The 17,165-nt window shown below is 38.6% G+C and overlaps 8 protein-coding genes across 8 annotated transcripts; 5 read left to right on the plus strand and 3 right to left on the minus strand.

Moving 5' to 3' along the window:
• Window positions 1–2,382: 2,382 nt before the first annotated feature.
• On the plus strand, window positions 2,383–3,154 carry BATDEDRAFT_36954 (uncharacterized protein). The gene is made up of 2 exons (XM_006679074.1): window positions 2,383–2,611; window positions 2,731–3,154. The coding sequence occupies exons 1-2, from the start codon at window positions 2,609–2,611 to the stop codon at window positions 3,019–3,021; spliced, it is 294 nt and encodes a 97-aa protein (XP_006679137.1). The 5' UTR covers window positions 2,383–2,608; the 3' UTR covers window positions 3,022–3,154.
• Window positions 3,155–3,311: 157 nt separating this feature from the next.
• BATDEDRAFT_88532 (rRNA-binding ribosome biosynthesis protein UTP23) lies at window positions 3,312–4,608 on the plus strand. Its single transcript, XM_006679112.1, has 5 exons — window positions 3,312–3,408; window positions 3,499–3,588; window positions 3,672–3,815; window positions 3,904–4,058; window positions 4,144–4,608. The coding sequence occupies exons 1-5, from the start codon at window positions 3,321–3,323 to the stop codon at window positions 4,591–4,593; spliced, it is 927 nt and encodes a 308-aa protein (XP_006679175.1). The 5' UTR covers window positions 3,312–3,320; the 3' UTR covers window positions 4,594–4,608.
• A 247-nt stretch (window positions 4,609–4,855) lies between these two features.
• On the plus strand, window positions 4,856–6,150 carry BATDEDRAFT_88533 (uncharacterized protein; the record flags this gene model as incomplete). Its single annotated transcript, XM_006679113.1, has 4 exons — window positions 4,856–5,284; window positions 5,451–5,507; window positions 5,595–5,674; window positions 5,778–6,150. The coding sequence occupies 4 exons, from the start codon at window positions 4,856–4,858 to the stop codon at window positions 6,148–6,150; spliced, it is 939 nt and encodes a 312-aa protein (XP_006679176.1).
• Window positions 6,151–6,175: 25 nt separating this feature from the next.
• Window positions 6,176–8,045, minus strand: BATDEDRAFT_88534 (uncharacterized protein; the record flags this gene model as incomplete). The annotated part of the gene is made up of 6 exons (XM_006679201.1): window positions 6,176–6,404; window positions 6,488–6,576; window positions 6,656–6,868; window positions 6,933–7,294; window positions 7,385–7,448; window positions 7,693–8,045. The coding sequence occupies 6 exons, from the start codon at window positions 8,043–8,045 to the stop codon at window positions 6,349–6,351; spliced, it is 1,137 nt and encodes a 378-aa protein (XP_006679264.1). The 3' UTR covers window positions 6,176–6,348.
• Window positions 8,046–8,281: 236 nt separating this feature from the next.
• On the minus strand, window positions 8,282–9,100 carry BATDEDRAFT_88821 (exosome non-catalytic core subunit CSL4; the record flags this gene model as incomplete). Its single annotated transcript, XM_006679202.1, has 4 exons — window positions 8,282–8,373; window positions 8,442–8,533; window positions 8,648–8,981; window positions 9,049–9,100. 4 exons carry the CDS (start codon window positions 9,098–9,100, stop codon window positions 8,282–8,284), a joined length of 570 nt encoding a protein of 189 aa, XP_006679265.1.
• An 877-nt stretch (window positions 9,101–9,977) lies between these two features.
• Window positions 9,978–11,268, plus strand: BATDEDRAFT_3237 (uncharacterized protein; the record flags this gene model as incomplete). Its single annotated transcript, XM_006678758.1, has 6 exons — window positions 9,978–10,130; window positions 10,208–10,324; window positions 10,415–10,651; window positions 10,741–10,868; window positions 10,941–11,033; window positions 11,112–11,268. Coding segments are annotated over 6 exons (885 nt in total), but the record flags the coding sequence as incomplete, so codon positions are not given.
• A 1,649-nt stretch (window positions 11,269–12,917) lies between these two features.
• BATDEDRAFT_7439 (uncharacterized protein) lies at window positions 12,918–13,254 on the minus strand (the record flags this gene model as incomplete). The annotated part of the gene is made up of 2 exons (XM_006678775.1): window positions 12,918–13,064; window positions 13,129–13,254. Coding segments are annotated over 2 exons (273 nt in total), but the record flags the coding sequence as incomplete, so codon positions are not given.
• Window positions 13,255–13,795: 541 nt separating this feature from the next.
• On the plus strand, window positions 13,796–16,848 carry BATDEDRAFT_24887 (uncharacterized protein; the record flags this gene model as incomplete). The annotated part of the gene is made up of 5 exons (XM_006678891.1): window positions 13,796–15,472; window positions 15,549–15,739; window positions 15,806–16,036; window positions 16,118–16,493; window positions 16,555–16,848. 5 exons carry the CDS (start codon window positions 13,796–13,798, stop codon window positions 16,846–16,848), a joined length of 2,769 nt encoding a protein of 922 aa, XP_006678954.1.
• Window positions 16,849–17,165: the final 317 nt, after the last annotated feature.

A 17,165-nucleotide genomic window follows, 5' to 3' on the forward strand; every position in this document is an offset into this window, starting at 1 on the left:
CTTTAGCCATTTTATCAGTAAGCAGTCATCCACTTGCATTCGCTCGACAGTATTGACACTGAAATGATTGGTTTAACAATACATTGAATTACCTTGCAGACTTGTATTCCACATCCAGTAGACGATCGCATTACGTCATTGGCATTGAGATTCATTGGACGCTTAGTGTTTTCTGCTGCTACTCAAAACACATCAAATCTAAAAGTATTTCAAATGCTAATAGCGAATCATTCAACAGTATTGGAATTTATTCTAGATGGATTTTGCAGATCCGTGACGGAACAGCATCAAGTACTTACTTCTGGAGAAATATTTGGCTGTTTGGAAACTTTTCGACTAATGCTTGCTGATGCAGATGCACTCAGATGGTAACCAAATCGATTCACCTCTTGTTTGAATTAATTTAACCAAATTTTAAAACTAGGATTTCTCAAAAACAACAGCCAATAGTACCATTTATTACACTATCACTTTGTAATCAAAATCTATTTGTGAGTTATTTTTGTTGTGGCCAACTGTCGACTGATAGAATGTGGGCGGCCTTTAGTTTCTTGAAAATACATGCACATTTACTCAGTTTCGACATTTGTAGCTAATAACTACTTGACCCTTATGATCCCCAGATTGTGCATTCATGTTGTCGATTGATTGTTGCTATAGTTTGCATAGATGACGACAAAGTTCAATTGGATCGTTGTTCTATTCTTGCGGCTTTCAGTATCACTGGAAAAATCGAAGATACTTTTAAATCCATGTCGGATGCTCGCGCAGATTCAACCTCAAAGCTGACTGTACTTGAAATCGTGTGGCTTTTGGCTGAATCAAATCATTCTTATGCTATTCAGTTTATTATTCAAAAAAATCTGGTTTGTTGTCACTGGCATATGGGTTGTGTAGGCTATTGGATAGTGATGAACCATATTTTATTAATTTCTTTTCAATGTTATAAAATCAGGTGGAGATATGTTTAGATATGCTGCTGGATACTGATCGACTTGTTCAGCATCGGGCATCAGATGCGCTTAAGCGGTTGATATCATTTGATAGTATCGATTTGTCTATTTTGTTTCCAGCATGTCAAGCAATGGGCACATCAGTTTGGGATCATTTGGTCGAGACTGTATTTTTTCGTATGGTAGATCTACAGCCTTCAGTTAAAACATGTCACACCTACTTTAGACTGCTTGAAATTCTTGCTCGTGTTGTGGATAATGACGACGCCGATCATAAAATTCAAACTGCGCTGCAATCGATATATAAATCTCTGATTTCAAATGACTTTGATCAAGAAACTTCTGACCAAACCAATGTTGATAAAAACGGTAATAGCATCTCATCTATACCTTTTCTGGATTTATGCACTGCAGCAAACCAGGCTATTCGAAAAAACTGTTGTCTTGGTACTATGCAGCAGCAAATAACAAACAAACAAATAGTTCTTCATGCATTTGTAACAATGCTTTCGTGTCTTGACAAATCAGCTGTTTCTTCCTTGGTAAGCTTCTTCAATCTGGCTTGTTGATGTGTGTTTTATTGCGTGCGACTAACATGGTTATGTTAAAGATGATTGTAGAATGGGCACTTGGCTGTATAAATTCTGCCTATGCTTTACCTAAATCCGTTTTTCTAGGATTACAGATCTTATCTAGAGTTTTACATTTTGACGATTCTTTGCAAGCTCGATATAACTTTGTATGGTCCAATATTCAAGACTTGTTCCTGTCTGAAAATGCATTTAAACACAATGTTCAAACACACAAAGCCATGCTCGACGTTATACTTTTTCTAGTGCGTTCTGAGCTTATTGGAACCGAGGTAATAATTTTGTTTAGAGTACCTCACATTCTAAGAATATTTATGCTTGATTGAAATTGTAGCTGATAATAATTTAAATTTTTGTAAATCCAATATAAACCTATAATGGGTAGATTGAGACTTGTTTAAAAACATGGATTCATGAGATTATCACTACTGCATCATGGGAAATTATAGATGCTACTTTGGATTGTGTTATAAAGGTTCTATCTGAGACTCCACAAAAATATGATGGGAAATTTCTGTCCAATTCGTTGCAGTTGTTGTTAGATATAGCAGGGTGTTTAAACCACTCGAGCCCATTTGTTCGATCAACAGCCTTGAAATGTCTAAATGTAAGATATTGATTTGCGTGAATGTTCAAATGTATCCTGCTCAACTTTAAAGCCATTCACTATTGCTGATATTGCTTTTTTAATGGTATGCGTGTGTACATAATTAGACCATGTCGAGCATTCCCCTTGTAAGGCTTCAAATTGATTCCAACGAGTCACTTTTACAGCAAATTTTAGCAATTATGACAAAAGACAGCGAAGCTTTTGTTCGACGATCCGCCATTGGGTTGGTATCTACTCTTTCCAAAGATGCACAGTATTTTCAGCGTCTTTGTAGTAGCGGCTTTTTGGTCCACACAGTATTGGACACATGTTGTTTTGACGAGGATCTAGAGGTTCGAGTTCAAGCTGTTTTGTTGCTGCTGGCGTTTTTTAATTCGGGCGATGGAATAAATTTGCTGGAAAATCCCGACGAGCATTTCTTTTTTAAACTCAATGCCGACCAGTTGTTTTTAAAAATGGTAAATTGTTATTCAAATGTATATACTCTGATTTGAATGCTTAATAGAAACTTTCAACTTGCCTAAATTGCACTTGTTTAAGTTAAAGTTACAATCTAATTTACTGTCTGGTACACTAGGCACAAGATCCATCGCGACTAGTTCGCCTACAAGTTCTGGATGCCTTTGCCACACTTCGGTCTAGCAATACTATCAATCAAACACAAGTTCAAGGAAAACGTGGTCGGCATTCGGGATCGCGACTGGAAGCATTCATTCATGAGCTCAATAAAGTCGATTTGGATGAGATACGGCTTCGATGCGAGCCTGAATATCTGTATCAGGAAGCATTGGATATGGATGCAAGTGTGCTAACGGAAACTAACGAAGCTGGTAGCGGCAACAATGTACTTTATTGTTATGATTGCTAATGGGCAGTATTTACTCGGGATTTTCCTGGCATGCATACTTCAATTAAATATTATTTTCCTATTCCATGTAATGGATGGCGATTAAGACTGGTGATAAAGGGAATGAAGATTGTCATCAACCTTGTAAACGGAGAATCCATGTTTTAAACTGTTTTTTTTATCGAGTTTATTTGTATTAGAATGTGGTCAAAACACAGCAAAATTGGGTTGAAATATAAATAAATATTTTTCATCACTTTTGTGTTGAGCAATTGAATTGACTAAATTTGTAGAAAACCTTTCAAATAACCTGATAGACAATGAAGTTGAAGCGACACAAGACCAATCGCAGATATATGGCGGTTTACCAAAATATGTTTGGATTCAGACAACCTTATCAAGTGTTAAGTATGGACATTGATTCGATGATTAAATAATAATGATCTGTTCATCTATTTGATACTGACATGTGTTGCCAACACATTACCATTACTTTAGTTGATGGCAATTTTTTGCAGATTGCAAAGCAAACTAAAAAAGACTTGGATACTGCTTTGCCAACACTACTCAATGGCCAGGTGCGAATGAGTAAGTTTTCAAACAAGGTGCAAGCCATACTTGATTTTATATCCATTATTCTAACTGGCGTTTACACATTTTTTACAAACTAGTGACAACGTATTGCTGCTATGCAGAACTTCGTAAACTTGGAGGTGAGCTTAGACCTACTGCAGCTATGGCAAAAACATTTGAAAAGCGTCGATGCACACATCAGCCTGCAGTATCAGCCAAAGAGTGTCTTAAAGAAATAATTGGTATAGTCATCTTGCAGAATATTATTTTGGATGCCATAATTACTTGGAGTGGTTTGAGCCAATTTATTGATTTCAAATGTATGTCTAGGTGAAACCAATCAGTTCAACTATGCAGTTGCTACACAAGATCAGGAGCTAAGAGCATATCTAAGATCCATTCCAGGAGTGCCGCTTATCTACATTAATAAGAGCGTGATGATTTTGGAACCCATATCGATTGCAACATTGAAAAAAGTTGACGAGGTATTATTTTAGAATTGAATTATCTCTAGATTCTATCGGTACAACCCAGCTAACACATTTTGACTGTATTTTGATGGCTTGATAGATAGAAGTGAGTAAAACACTGCCAAAATCCAACGAGATTGCTATTTCAAAGGAAGAGCAAGATCAGATCTTGCAAGTTCCTGTTAAAAAACGAAAGCGAGCAAGTGAGCCCAACCCACTTTCTGTGAAACGTAAAAAACCAGTAAATCCAGCTCAGAAAACGTTAAAATCCGACAAAAAACCTTTAATCAAAACAACCCAAGATGGAGCAAACACTGAGCTGATTGCACAATCATCGGAATGTATGCCTTTGGATCAGTCCAACAAAGATTGCGATACTTTAGATGAATTTTGTAAAGACTCTGCTGAAAAGGAACCCCTAACAAACACCACAGACACTATACAAAAGCCTGCACGCAAGCGTCGTCGTAGACGAAAGCCCAATAGTGCAGCAGAAGGAATAGCGGGTGAGTCCGATAAAGCCGAAGATAAAAGCGACTGTCTTGAATAAACTTGTGTTGATTGGACTGTTTATGCGTATCCAAATTTGTAATGATTTCTGAATATATGAAATCAGCCTGAAAAACAAGATCTGTTTTTTCTTGACTTTCTTCCACACTTTTGGGCTGAATCAACTTCAACATTGCAAGTTCTTTAATAATCCATCAGCTAATAGTAAACAAAATAGTTCTAAATCCTTTAATTCTGTTAATCTTATTGAAACCTTTAGTATATCCACACCAGTCATGCTTCAGTCAGTAATCGGCAATATCATGAGCGTGCCATTGGAAGACACTTTCCTTTTACTAGCTTATAAGGGTGGAGATCTTCTTTTGCCATATGTTAAACCCATGGAAGACCTCGTCTTAGCTCTTCTTGATCGTCACTTTCCAATTCAGAGCGCACTTTTCTTTGACTGGGTTCGCACACACCAAAGCCCACTTGCATCTAAACTTGCTCTTATGAATCCCATTCATGTCGCACTCGTCATTATTGCTTACCTTTCAATTGTTTTTGTTGGCTGTATTGTCATGCGTGGGTTTTCAAAGTTTACTCTTTACACGTACTCTTTCTTTCACAACTTGTTTCTGACAGCCTTGAGTGCCTACATGGCGTATCGAACTTTGGTTTTGTGTAAGAAACATCACATTCGTATATTCCAGTTTGATAATTCCGTTGATCATAGCGATGCTGCATTGGATGTAAGTTTATTTTGCAGATCTATTTATTTGTGATTAAATCTAATTATACCAGATGATTTAAACATTGGAAATTTGATTCTAACTTGTAATATACAACAACACTGTCGACTTTATACCACCTGTGATCTCTGATCTTTACATTGCTGCTTTAAATATGGCTCATCAGTTGGCCAAGATTCTCTGGCTGTTTTACTTTTCTAAAGTTCCAGAATTCATCGACACTGTAAGCTTCTCATTTATTGTTGCATCTTTTGATTGAGTATTTTTATTGAATCTAATGTTTCATGTATGTTGTGATCATGTTGTTTAGTTTATTATGATTTTAAAAAAAAACTTTCATCAAGTGTCGTTTTTGCATGTATATCATCATGCCTCGATTCTTGCTGTCCAGTAAGTCTTGAATACAATTAACCAACGAGTTTAGAATTGTTTGATCATGCACTTACCTTTTATGCACCATGGTCAACTGTGCTGAATCTATCGATTTATTTAGGTGGTTGGTTGTGATGTGGGCACCAGGAGGTGAAAGCGCTCTTTCTGTTTTTCTCAACTCATCTGTTCATGTAGTCATGTATGGCTACTACCTTTGTATGGCAATGGGCTGGAAATGCGTGTCGTCAATCAAACCTTTTATTACCTTGTTTCAAATGGGCCAGTTTTGCTACTTGATGGCACAGGGTATTACTGGATGGTATGAATCCAGTCAAGATCCAACGTATACAAACTATCCTCCACTTTTGGCTGCTATGCTTGTGTTTTATATGATGAGTATGCTGGCGCTTTTTGGCAACTTTTTGGTCAAGGATCGCAGACGGGCTGCCAAGGTTCGTCTGGATGCCAAAATCAAGGCAAACAAATCGCAATGATAAAATGGTTACTGGGTAATGGTTTTATTTGAGGGTTTTTAGTCCAGTGGTTTAAGATGAGGTGCTGAAAGCAACAAAATGATATTTGGATGTAAAAGTCCTTGTATAGCATTCGCTACTTGAACCATGCTCAAATAAATATCATTATAACCTACTGACTTTAACATTTAATCGATGCACAATCACTTGATTTGTAATTTATGCCTCACATGTATGGTTTGGTGCTAACCGCCATTTCATCATATCAAGTAAAGCTAAAAATCATAAAATCATAAAAACCCAAGATCAATGCAAATACACGACAGAGTATGAATTTACAGCAATCAGTGCACATTACCTGCATATAACATCCAACATGCTGCCATAACAAAAATATGCCAGTTCATATGGCTATGAAATGCCAAATCAAAAAACCCTGGTGCAAATCTAAATCACAAAAATTACAACGAGTTTGTAGCCATTATGTTTATACATTTGAACAACACAGCCAACGGAATTTACGTACCGTTCAGGAATACGAAATACATAAATAATCACACCAAATGTATATAAAAAAAGCATGAGCAAGATTCCTGGAATGGCAAAACTTGTGTGAATGCTAGGCAAGTTTTTGACGCCGTGAATAGCCAAGTAATACATGATTGGAGCACAGCTGCATGCACCACTGCTCAAATATACAATTGCCCTTCCAGCACGGAATGAAGCGCCGCTCCAAAACCTAAATGTTTTAAATAAAATTACTTGGCAGATCTTAAAGCAGCACATATTTCCAAAAAACTCACTTGAATATGGGTCCAATAATTCCAACAAGATTAACGACGACTAAAGCAGATATCCACCCAATACGAGCATTGGGATCGCAATATAGAAAGTAATATGCAGTAGTGGCCGATCCACCAAAAATAGAGGCAGATATGCCAGAGTAATCTAGACACCCAAAAAAAATAAACACGGTGGGTGATACGCCCAAATGCATATGAAATAAGCTGGATGTAATGAATGTATATGCAGCACATCCCAAGTAGACTGATATTGCTATATAGTCAGCATATGTTGCGTTAGGGTGGAGATCATAATAAATTAGATGCAAGATCATTCCTGTCATTGCTATAAAAAATGGAGCAAGATGTGTCCATATATTTCCCTATTTCAGCATATCATACATGGTAGCAGAATAGTTGTCAACTTTCCTAAAGACACGATTTGTACATTGCAGTTCTAATCATGCACCTACAGTTTCATTATGCAAGTGTAGAGTTGAGATCCAAGCCTCCTTGTATGTCTGATGTGCACGATATCTAATGTTCAAGTTGTTGCCAGATAAAATATAACATTAGCAAACGAATCGACGAGTGTCGAATTGATAAAATTTGCAATTGAATTGTGCCAAAGGCAAGCAACTCGCTAAGCTGATTAATGAAGGCACATTCGATCCAACATTGCAATGATTGAAAAGACCAATAAAATGGAGTAAAGCGACACATGCAATAAGAATATCGGATAAATAAGAGAGATCTGGGATTGGAATTTGAGAGTAGTTACTTTGTTAGAATGCAATCATTGTCCTTCAAGTACTCGGGACACTCATCGAATTTGTAATAGACTAAACGGTTAGAAGACCACCAAGGAAGCATCTGAGCAGTTTCATGCTCCTGATGTCGTTTTTCTGCATCGTCTTTAAACAAGCCAGACATGGAATGGGTCAACGTAGTAGTAGAATCTAGACTGACAGCTCGCTCAGTCAAGGAATGTGCCATGGTAGACTTGCGCACTCTAATAGATGAAGATTCTGAAGTGAGAGAGGTAGTGGCAGAGCTACTAGTTGAAAAGGATTCATTAGTGGGGTTTCCAGACCTAGGCCTTTTGTAGGCTACAGGACGATAGTCAGTATGCATCGTTGTGGAGTTCAAGATTGAATTCACCAATCAAAAGTGTGTTTGCACTCGGCCTGTTGCATCTGCACGATACTCGATGACTGGACATGCATTTAGTCTACAAAAGTCTATCTACCGACCATGAGCAGTACTCGAGCTTATTTGCGTACTATTCTCATCCAACCACTCTCCCACGTGTAATCTCGTTATGCTTTCCCGTTGCACAAGTTCATGTGGATTATTACTATCGAGTTTATTTATTCTGTGGGTTTGGCACATTTGCGATACTCGGTGACTTTGGTCTTTGGACATACCATTTCTTCCCATGATATCGGCACCATTGTGCATCCTGTGTTGAATCATGACCATCAATCAGTCGAGTTTAAGAATATAATCATTACAGTTTATAAATGTTACCTGCAAGACTTTGTGCAAACACAACTCCCAGTTCATTCTGCGCTGTTGACAAGTGATAAGATCGTGCATCTCCTAATGACAGCACTTTGGCCCTATACAAACTCGTTAGGTAACGCCAATAGTGTACATAGTAATGCATCATCTAGAGCCTAGCAGCTCACACCAACAGCTTCCAATGACTTTATTTAGTCAATGCTTCAACTCACCTAACAATATCTCCAGGTCGAAACGATCGGTAAATCTGTACTTTATCCTTTTCGGTTGCTCTGACATCCTGTACTCGAATGATTCCTTGAAATACTTCAGAACATGGAGTAGAGGAAATCACCATGATATTAACAGAGGCAAAACGAGGGTTAATACGAGTGACTTTTCCTATAATCAGACTGCCAATCTCTGGAACTCCAGAGTTTGCTTGCTTGTCTTTAAAAACAGAAAGAGATGGCTTTGTATTGAGTGGGTCAATGGAAGGAGTAATGTGTTTGTTTCCCATGACAGATGCATAGACAAAGCCATCTTTGATATAAGTTCCAGTAGAAGCTAGAATAGATTCATACTGTATGAGTGGAATTCATTCCTGACATTCAACTAGCATGGCAATACCAACCATTAGTGTCCGCGGCTAGACCCAAACGTTGACCAGGCAAAACAGTCGTCATGAATACAAAACTGTCAAATGATTCCAAGCAAAAAAAGTTGACCCGTGAATGAATGGTTTACCATCAAACTGCCATCGCTATCTGACCAACAATGAAACCTACTTTGGCTGCTTCTGTCCGTCCAAAACCAATTATGATTTATACTTCGGATCATCGTAGTGGCTCTGTTCACAGTGGCGGTGGCAGTCTTACTTTGGACAACATTTCTATTTCCTCGGTTGCTCAATCCACTTGCACCGAGTTACCTACTCCCATTACTTGCTCGGATTCTTCTCCATTGTCGGACTCTACCTCTGGTTCTACTCTCATGGCCCGTTCAAACTCTCCTTCAATCGCTAAATTCGCTGCTTCGTCACCCATGCGTCGACCTCACAAAAAGGGCCACTTGTGTCATGTCACTGTCAGAGTCAGGTATCCTTAGTGTGATGAACCTACAAAAATCAAACCCCACTCAGCTCGAGTGATTGTGTGATGTGGTGATGCTAAATTGCTCAAGCTTCAAGTTTAAATCCAAAACTTGCATGGCAAACGTAGATGGGCTACTTTTTGCAGGCTATACAGTCATCTCCGACTTGACGTTTATTTATATGGACTTGTACTTACCTCGACTGTCGCTTGTATAATAATATAGACCCCCATCTCAAGACGAACTCAATCACAAAAATATATGGATCGTTGATGAGCAGAATTCCAAAATATCGCTCTCTGAGGATTTCGCAATCGAGACTGGACGTAGAAGACTGGACGAATTTCATTTTGGTATCCAAGTACTTTTAGCATGAAATAATAACTGCGTTTGTATCTGATCAACCATTCTACTTTTTGTACTCTAAAACTACTATTAGATTCTGTATTTCATGGAAGCGATAATCAACTCATGTACAATACTGCCGTCAAGCGTGCCGTTTCTTCTGCAATGGATGGCATCGATGCCACTATATTTGCATATGGTCAGACGTCATCTGGTAAAACGTATTCCATGATGGGATATGAGGAACAGCCGGGTATCATTCCTCAAGCAGTAGATGATGTGTTTCGTTTTATTGCCACTGTGAGTCTATATTTCTTGATATTTTCAGGTAAATTGTATTGACTTTTGAATTTTAGGAATCTGGAGATAGAGAATATCTGCTGCGGGTCTCATACATGGAAATCTACAATGAAACTATTAAAGATTTGCTTAGTCCCGAGCAAACAGATTTGCGCATACACGAGCATCGCACAGTAAGGCATACTTGAAATACACTAGAATCTATGCCAAGTTCAATCTACGTATACTAATATGCATGTTTTATTTGATCCTTTTGATTATAGAAAGGGATTTACGTATCACCATTAAAGGAAGAGATTGTGACTACACCGAAACAGTTGATGAAGGCCATTGCTCGAGGTGAAGCAAATCGCTCTATTGGAAACACCGAGTACAATAACAAATCATCACGGTCTCATACTATATTCACTCTTACCATTGAAAGTCGAAAACGCAGCGATAGTGCTAGCTCTACTTCATTGCCTACTTCTAACGATAAACTTAAAAAAGACGACAAATGTGTGACGCTATCTCATCTAGTATGTCCGACACTTGATTTTATGCTTTCATTTTATTTTATTTTACTCAATACGCTTCAATCCTATTTTAGAGTCTAATCGATCTTGCGGGTTCAGAAAAGGCTACAAGTGATACTGAACGTCGCAAAGAAGGCTCTTTTATTAACAAATCACTTCTCACTCTTGGAAATGTCATTGCCCGTATCACAGAAGAAACAGGGTATGCTGAATTGTGTTGTATGTGGAATAAACGTGTTTATTTAATGATGCTGACCATCTTGAAACTCTACAGTGGACATGTTCCATACCGTGATTCAAAACTGACTCGTATTCTGCAGTCGTCACTTTCCGGACACTCTCGCATCTCGGTGATTGCAACACTCGGGTAATTTGAAATAGACTTGACAGTTGTAATAGAAACACGCTTGGATGCACTAATCAGTTTGATTGTGAATTTGAATAGCCCATCCGCAAAAAACTTGGAAGAGTCTCTCAACACGCTCAAGTTTGCCTCTCGTGTTAAACGCATTGTTCCTAAACCTGAATTCACCTTGATTCTGGACGATAAAGCACTAATTCAAAAATATCGTCGTGAAATTGAAGATTTGAAATCAAAGTTGACCGAAACCAATGAAAAGCTTGAGCGTGAGCGCGAGCGTGAAAGACAGTCCTCATCTACCAACGAATCTGGTTCATATGGGCTAGGTGAACTTGAGCGTCAAAAATATGAAGAGAAGTTGCACGAATCGAGATTGGTACGGTTTGACATGGACCAAGTGCATCGGTTGTATTTTATTGACCCTTTTGTCAAATATTAATATAGGCTCGTACGGCACTCAAGGAACGTATTGATCATTTGACCAAGCTTATTCTGACATCATCTACCATTTCTCCAAAGCCATTGCTTGACTGGAATATTGCTGCCAACGATACTGATGTAAATTGTTTTGTTAAAACTATTTTATTTATGATTCGAAAATATTCAAGCTTGCTTTATTTTTTGTAGGGAAAGCGATCTTCGGTTATGCTTTCTGCTGGTTTAATTCCACCTGCAGATCCAGTCACTCGTGCAAGTATGATGTTTGATTTTCGCGCAGGTCGTTCCTCTCGTGTACCCATATCCATGGCACATGCTGCCAACCCTTACAACAGCCCGACAGGTTCTGGCCGTCCTTTAAACCGTCAACTCAATGATCGAAATTTTATTGAAAAGCATATTCAGGAAATTGACCGTCGTGATGTCCGCATTAGTTTACTTGAAGGCCTGATCACTTCCATCAAGTCATCTACCAAAGAAACTGGAATCCGTGCCAAACTGTCTGAATTTGAAAAAGCCAACAATATTATTTTTCCCAGTGATTTTTGCAAACTGGGTGCAGAAGTCAAATCCGAAAGCAAGGGCAGTGTTGGCGGGATGGCCACTGTTGCTGATGTATCTCGACATCTTCGCCAATACCAAGAGTTTGAGATTGTTATTCAAGAACATGAGCATCAAATCAACATGCTTCAGCGCAAATTAGATGAATCGAACCAGTTGATCAAATTTAGCGAAGCCGATCATTTTGAAATGGGTAAAATGATTGAAGAACAATACGAATTTATAGAAACGTTAAAGGAGCGTAACATGGCACTTGAGCGACAAGTAAAAGGGATTCAGGACGGTACAAAGCGGCAATCGCCGAGATTGAGTCTCGATAGTTTGGGATTGTTTTTAGATCTGGCCAAAAAACAAACTGCTGGAATGACTAGCGGACAGCTGCGCGAGTCTGGATGGGACCATCGTATTGCAGAAGTTGCTGCCGTTTTGGATGCCGAGAGAATGACAGGCAATGGAAGAAAATCGCCAATTACCTCTGAACTATAAAGCCGAAATGTATTTTACTCGAGGTGATTGATTTGCCATCGCTGATGTTGAGCATATTTCAAAAACTGTTTTTAGCTCGTTTCCAAAGCGACTCTACTGGCTCAGATTAAAATTAAAATTGTAATGTTGATTGTAGCTTGGCTAGGTTCAGACTACTCTATAATTGCTAGATATACAAGCCATGCTTTGTAAAGTGGGCAAGCACTCCTGATTAAGAATAAAACATCAAATGTAACAGCTGTAGCGTATGGAATGCATGAATTCATTTCTAATGGGTCAAAATAGAACTGGGAGTGGTATAAAACAAGACCTGTAGTATATATCAATTTGAAACTGTGTATGAATCAGTCATGACTTGTCGACAGTTTTTGAGGTTTTGAGTGGAATGCCAGTCAATTCCTGAACGTCGAATGCAGCCCGAGCAGTCTTGAGTTCTTTGTCCAGTTTCAACAGCTCATGGGCTCGTGCTAGTTTTTTTGAATCTTTTGCCAATGCACCCAGATAATCGGATGTCTTGAGTTTTCCTGTAGCTTTCCGTTGTGCTGTTTCGCACTAAGCTCCAGATCAAGTGTTAGAAGGATAACCATCATTAGATGCGATATTCCATACATCTTACCAGGTCATGAATAAACCATACTAGCAACTCATCCATTAACTCGACAGACTCTGGAAGGGGATTAGGAACATCTCCAAAGCCGTACATCAGTCCTCTCACTTCCTTTTCAAACTGTTTCTTATGTTTCATGAATAGTCAATCAGCCGAATGAAAAGATGGGAATTCGGTTTATATAGTCTGATTCCTGAGGGTGTTGAGTTGGTTTGCTTGTCTTTACAGTTGGTGATAAAACAATGGAGGGATGAATGAGAAATCATCAATCTGGTGCTGTTTTGGAAATATCGGTATATTATTGATTTGAATGACATGATCATGCATTGTATTTCGTGTATCACAGCGACAATATGACTTGTTAACATGAATAGCGTGTTGAACAATCCACCAATCCTGTTGATTCAATATAGGACAATGTATTATATTTAATCCAACAATGACTGTTTATTGAACTTGTTGGTTTAACGCGAGTTTGAGGTTTCATCTACAGTTTACATGAATCTAAACCAATCGTACAGTTTTATAACGAAAAACTCTTGTTTTTGAAATGCAGCAACAGTCTGCTCGATACTTTCGAGTGTTGTCAAAATACAACAAAATTGAATGTTTGAAATATGAATAAATGTCATCTTTTCATTCCCATTTCTTGTCTTTACAATTAACCAATTCAGTGATGACGGTTACTGCTGACGGATTTATATATGATGACACTACTGCTCAGCAGCATGAACCCATTCAAACCCCTTCCAAGTATAATGTAATTCAATCTGCTGCATCGTTGGATCTTTGTCTGAGCTACTACGTTCCACCCATTCAATCAAATCAACTATTCAGTCCAGTCTCGTTGCAACCTGAACTTCAAAAAATCCAAAGACAGTTGCTTACCATCAATATTGATCAAGCACTCTATATCATCAAACTGCCAGATGCTGTATTTTGGAGTTGTGTGCTGTGGCAACCCTTGAATCAAAAGATCGAGTCATCTGCAACACTCTCAAAAGATCATTCAAACGACGACCCCACTCCCATCCTGGCATGGCTGGACTCGTATCTTGAGCAGAAAAACATGTATTTACAGCGTATTTTATTCCATCAAAAACAGGACTCGCTGATTCATGAACCAACAGATTTATTGGTGGGATTGGAGCGACGACTCGAGTATATCATGTTTTGCATCGCTGTTCGACTATTGACTCCACCTTCAAAATACTTGGCATCGTCAAATTTGCAATCTCAGGAAACACATCTGACATTTCTCTCATTAGACGATCCTACCCATCAGAACTGGTCAGATTGTATTTGGCTTGACATCTGTCGTTCCAAATCTGTTTTTACAAGTGCAAGACTTGTCGAAATCTGTAAACTCTACGCCATCGCCAACACGGAGCTTATGCCCCCACTCATCTCGCATGTTTTTTTAGAGTTGCCAGCCATGTTGGATGAAATTATCGAGGCATTTGTATTTGTACTTGACAAGGTGCACAGCATTCAACGACGGAGGCAGAAGGGAGCAAATGTAAACTATTCTAATAATAGAAAACAAAAATCAAAAGCATCATTGGACGTACCAGACACTGCTTCAACCAACTCTACTACAGACTCAGTTTTGGCTATTTCTGACAATTCAGATATTTTGAACGAATTGGAATTTTTTATGGATCTAGTGCAATCCATTGAAGCTGTGGTGTGTGGTGGTGGAGATCTGGTAATCACCAAGTTATTTGACAGTCCTCTTGTCCAGAATTTAGTCGGAATCTATGATCTTTGTACATTACACTTTCAGGCCTCGACTGGTATTCCTTTAGAGTATTCAACACATGTATATGACTCACTAGATGGATTGGATAAAGAAGCCAATCCCATTGCAAGATTATCCAAGTATTTTAAAGAAGCAGTCTTGTCTTTATTATGGCGACTTGTAGATACTGCGTTTCTTCAACGTGCTCGACAGCACCTCGATAAACTTGAAGAATTCGAGTCAATTCTATCAGCCTTGTGCGATTTTTCTCTTCCTGCGCTAGAACTTTGTACTGTAGAAGGTCATGCACGCTACCTTTGCGATGCACCTCTTTTGCTTGATTTTGAAATCAAGTTTGGGTTTTGTGACCAATTACAAAGCATCATTCAAGCCCAAGAAATTCTACTTGGTGCGGATCAAAGCGAGGGATTTGATTCTACCAGAATTGACTATCTTGTGATGTCGTTGGAACAATTGGTTACGTTTAGTGGAAACGCAAATACTAGACGTGCTGCCTTGCGTGATAAAGAGAATCAATTGGCTGCTGCTTGCAAGAAAGAAACTCATCAAAACAGTCCAGAAACTCTACATACTAATAAGCCATCTGATAATGTAAGTAGAGTGATTTGAATGTGTTGGTGTGTTTGAAGTAAAAACTCAACCTTTTTGTTTTGCCTGATGATTGTAGACCAAAAACGAGGAGCTCATGAACCGTACTATTTCAATTTCGTTGGTACATGATTTGTTTCCTGAACTTGGAGATGGGTTTATTGAGGCATGTCTGGTCGCCATGAACGACGATCATGAGCTAGTCACAATGAAAATTCTTGAAAATGATTTGCCTGAATATGTCAAGCATTTAGATCGCAATTTACCAAGGTATATATGAAATTGGCTTGAATGAGTTTATTTTTTAATAGTTTTAATCTGATTATATAAATCTAGATCCCTGCCGAATAACCAGGAAATGGCATTTAAAACTTCCGACATCTCGACTCCTTTGCAATCTAGCAACCTCGTACCAGTATCTGAGACTCCTAACAATTTGATTCCATCACATGCGCCTATTGATACTATTCTTTCTCAGCGCCGAAATATTTTTGATGGCGACCAGTTTGATATATTTAATGCAGGCACAGTAGTTGATACTGCCAAAGTTAGTCTTGGCAAAACCAAGTGAGTTGAATTATGTTTATAGTATTGTAGTGTAAGCGAGTGCATGATGAGTACTCATGTAAATATCAATGGATGGTTTAGTCGTCTTGCGAATGTTGAGAGTGAGCGACCAGGATTTATTCAAAAAACCAAGGCACTTATTCTTGAAACTCAATATGAGGATTACGATGATGAGTATGACGACACGTATGATTCGTCGGATATCAAGTTGGCAGGGACCATTGAGTTGCATATGATTGATGAGGATGAGAATATTGTAGATGGAAAGTCGCAGAAAAAGATTCAAGTAGACCAGTTGGTACATGCACAGGATGCGTTTTTGATTGGATTGTATAGTGTAGAACCAAAAGTGTTTGACAGATCACAGAGAAAAACAGCACGTCGTGCACAGATTCGATCGCAAACAGGAATGTCAGATGAGCAGCTTGAAGGATGGTTCAAGATGCTTGAACGAAATGTAAGTTGCATCAAAATGTGTGGCTTGCTGAGTGGTCCAATCTAACCAACTTTGTAAATAGCCTCGCAAAGATCTTGTGTTGGAAAAGCATGAATGGCGAGGAAACAAGAGTCTACAAAATGTAAAGACTGAACCCTCTACAACTGGTTCTGAAAACAACAGTGACACCAATATACGTGATCCTGAATCAAGTGAACCGACACCATCCCAATCACGAAAAAAGCGTGAAAATGGACCAGCTAGTCGGGGTGATCGAGGACGAGGCGGTCGTGGTGGTAAAAGAGGCGGAAATCACAATCGCCAAGCTGGATTTGATAAAAAGATATCCAAGGGTATGGCCAAGCCAGATGTTTAACATTGAATAAGACTATATTGAATGCCATTGCAGCACATATGCAGGAGATCTTAATTACAGCGTATTTACATGAAATGAAACACAGGATGTCTATAAAAACAGTCCATCTTATAAAGTGATTGATGCTAAATTTACTAAACACATTGTCTTTAAAGTTGATTGGTTTTCTAGTGTGTATTGTTGCATTTTTAGGAAATACTTGAACTAGAGCGCGAATGTATGGAATTAAAATGCAGAGATTGAAAGCACCAGAACAGTCGAGTTGGTCTGAAACCAGATGTTCAAAAAGACAATTCAAACGTATAATTTGTGATAAG

This window comes from Batrachochytrium dendrobatidis (genome assembly GCF_000203795.2).
Source record: "Batrachochytrium dendrobatidis JAM81 unplaced genomic scaffold BATDEscaffold_6, whole genome shotgun sequence".
Taxonomy (NCBI): domain Eukaryota; kingdom Fungi; phylum Chytridiomycota; class Chytridiomycetes; order Rhizophydiales; genus Batrachochytrium; species Batrachochytrium dendrobatidis.

Excerpts from the sequence above, each read along its gene's own strand:
- BATDEDRAFT_88532 (XM_006679112.1), top strand. The coding sequence starts at position 3,321 with ATGAAGTTGAAGCGACACAAGACCAATCGCAGATATATGGCGGTTTAC. Across the intron at positions 3,409-3,498 it reads ACAACCTTATCAAGTGTTAA|TTGATGGCAATTTTTTGCAG; the intron begins GTATGGACATTG and ends CCATTACTTTAG. Across the intron at positions 3,589-3,671 it reads CAATGGCCAGGTGCGAATGA|TGACAACGTATTGCTGCTAT; the intron begins GTAAGTTTTCAA and ends TTTACAAACTAG.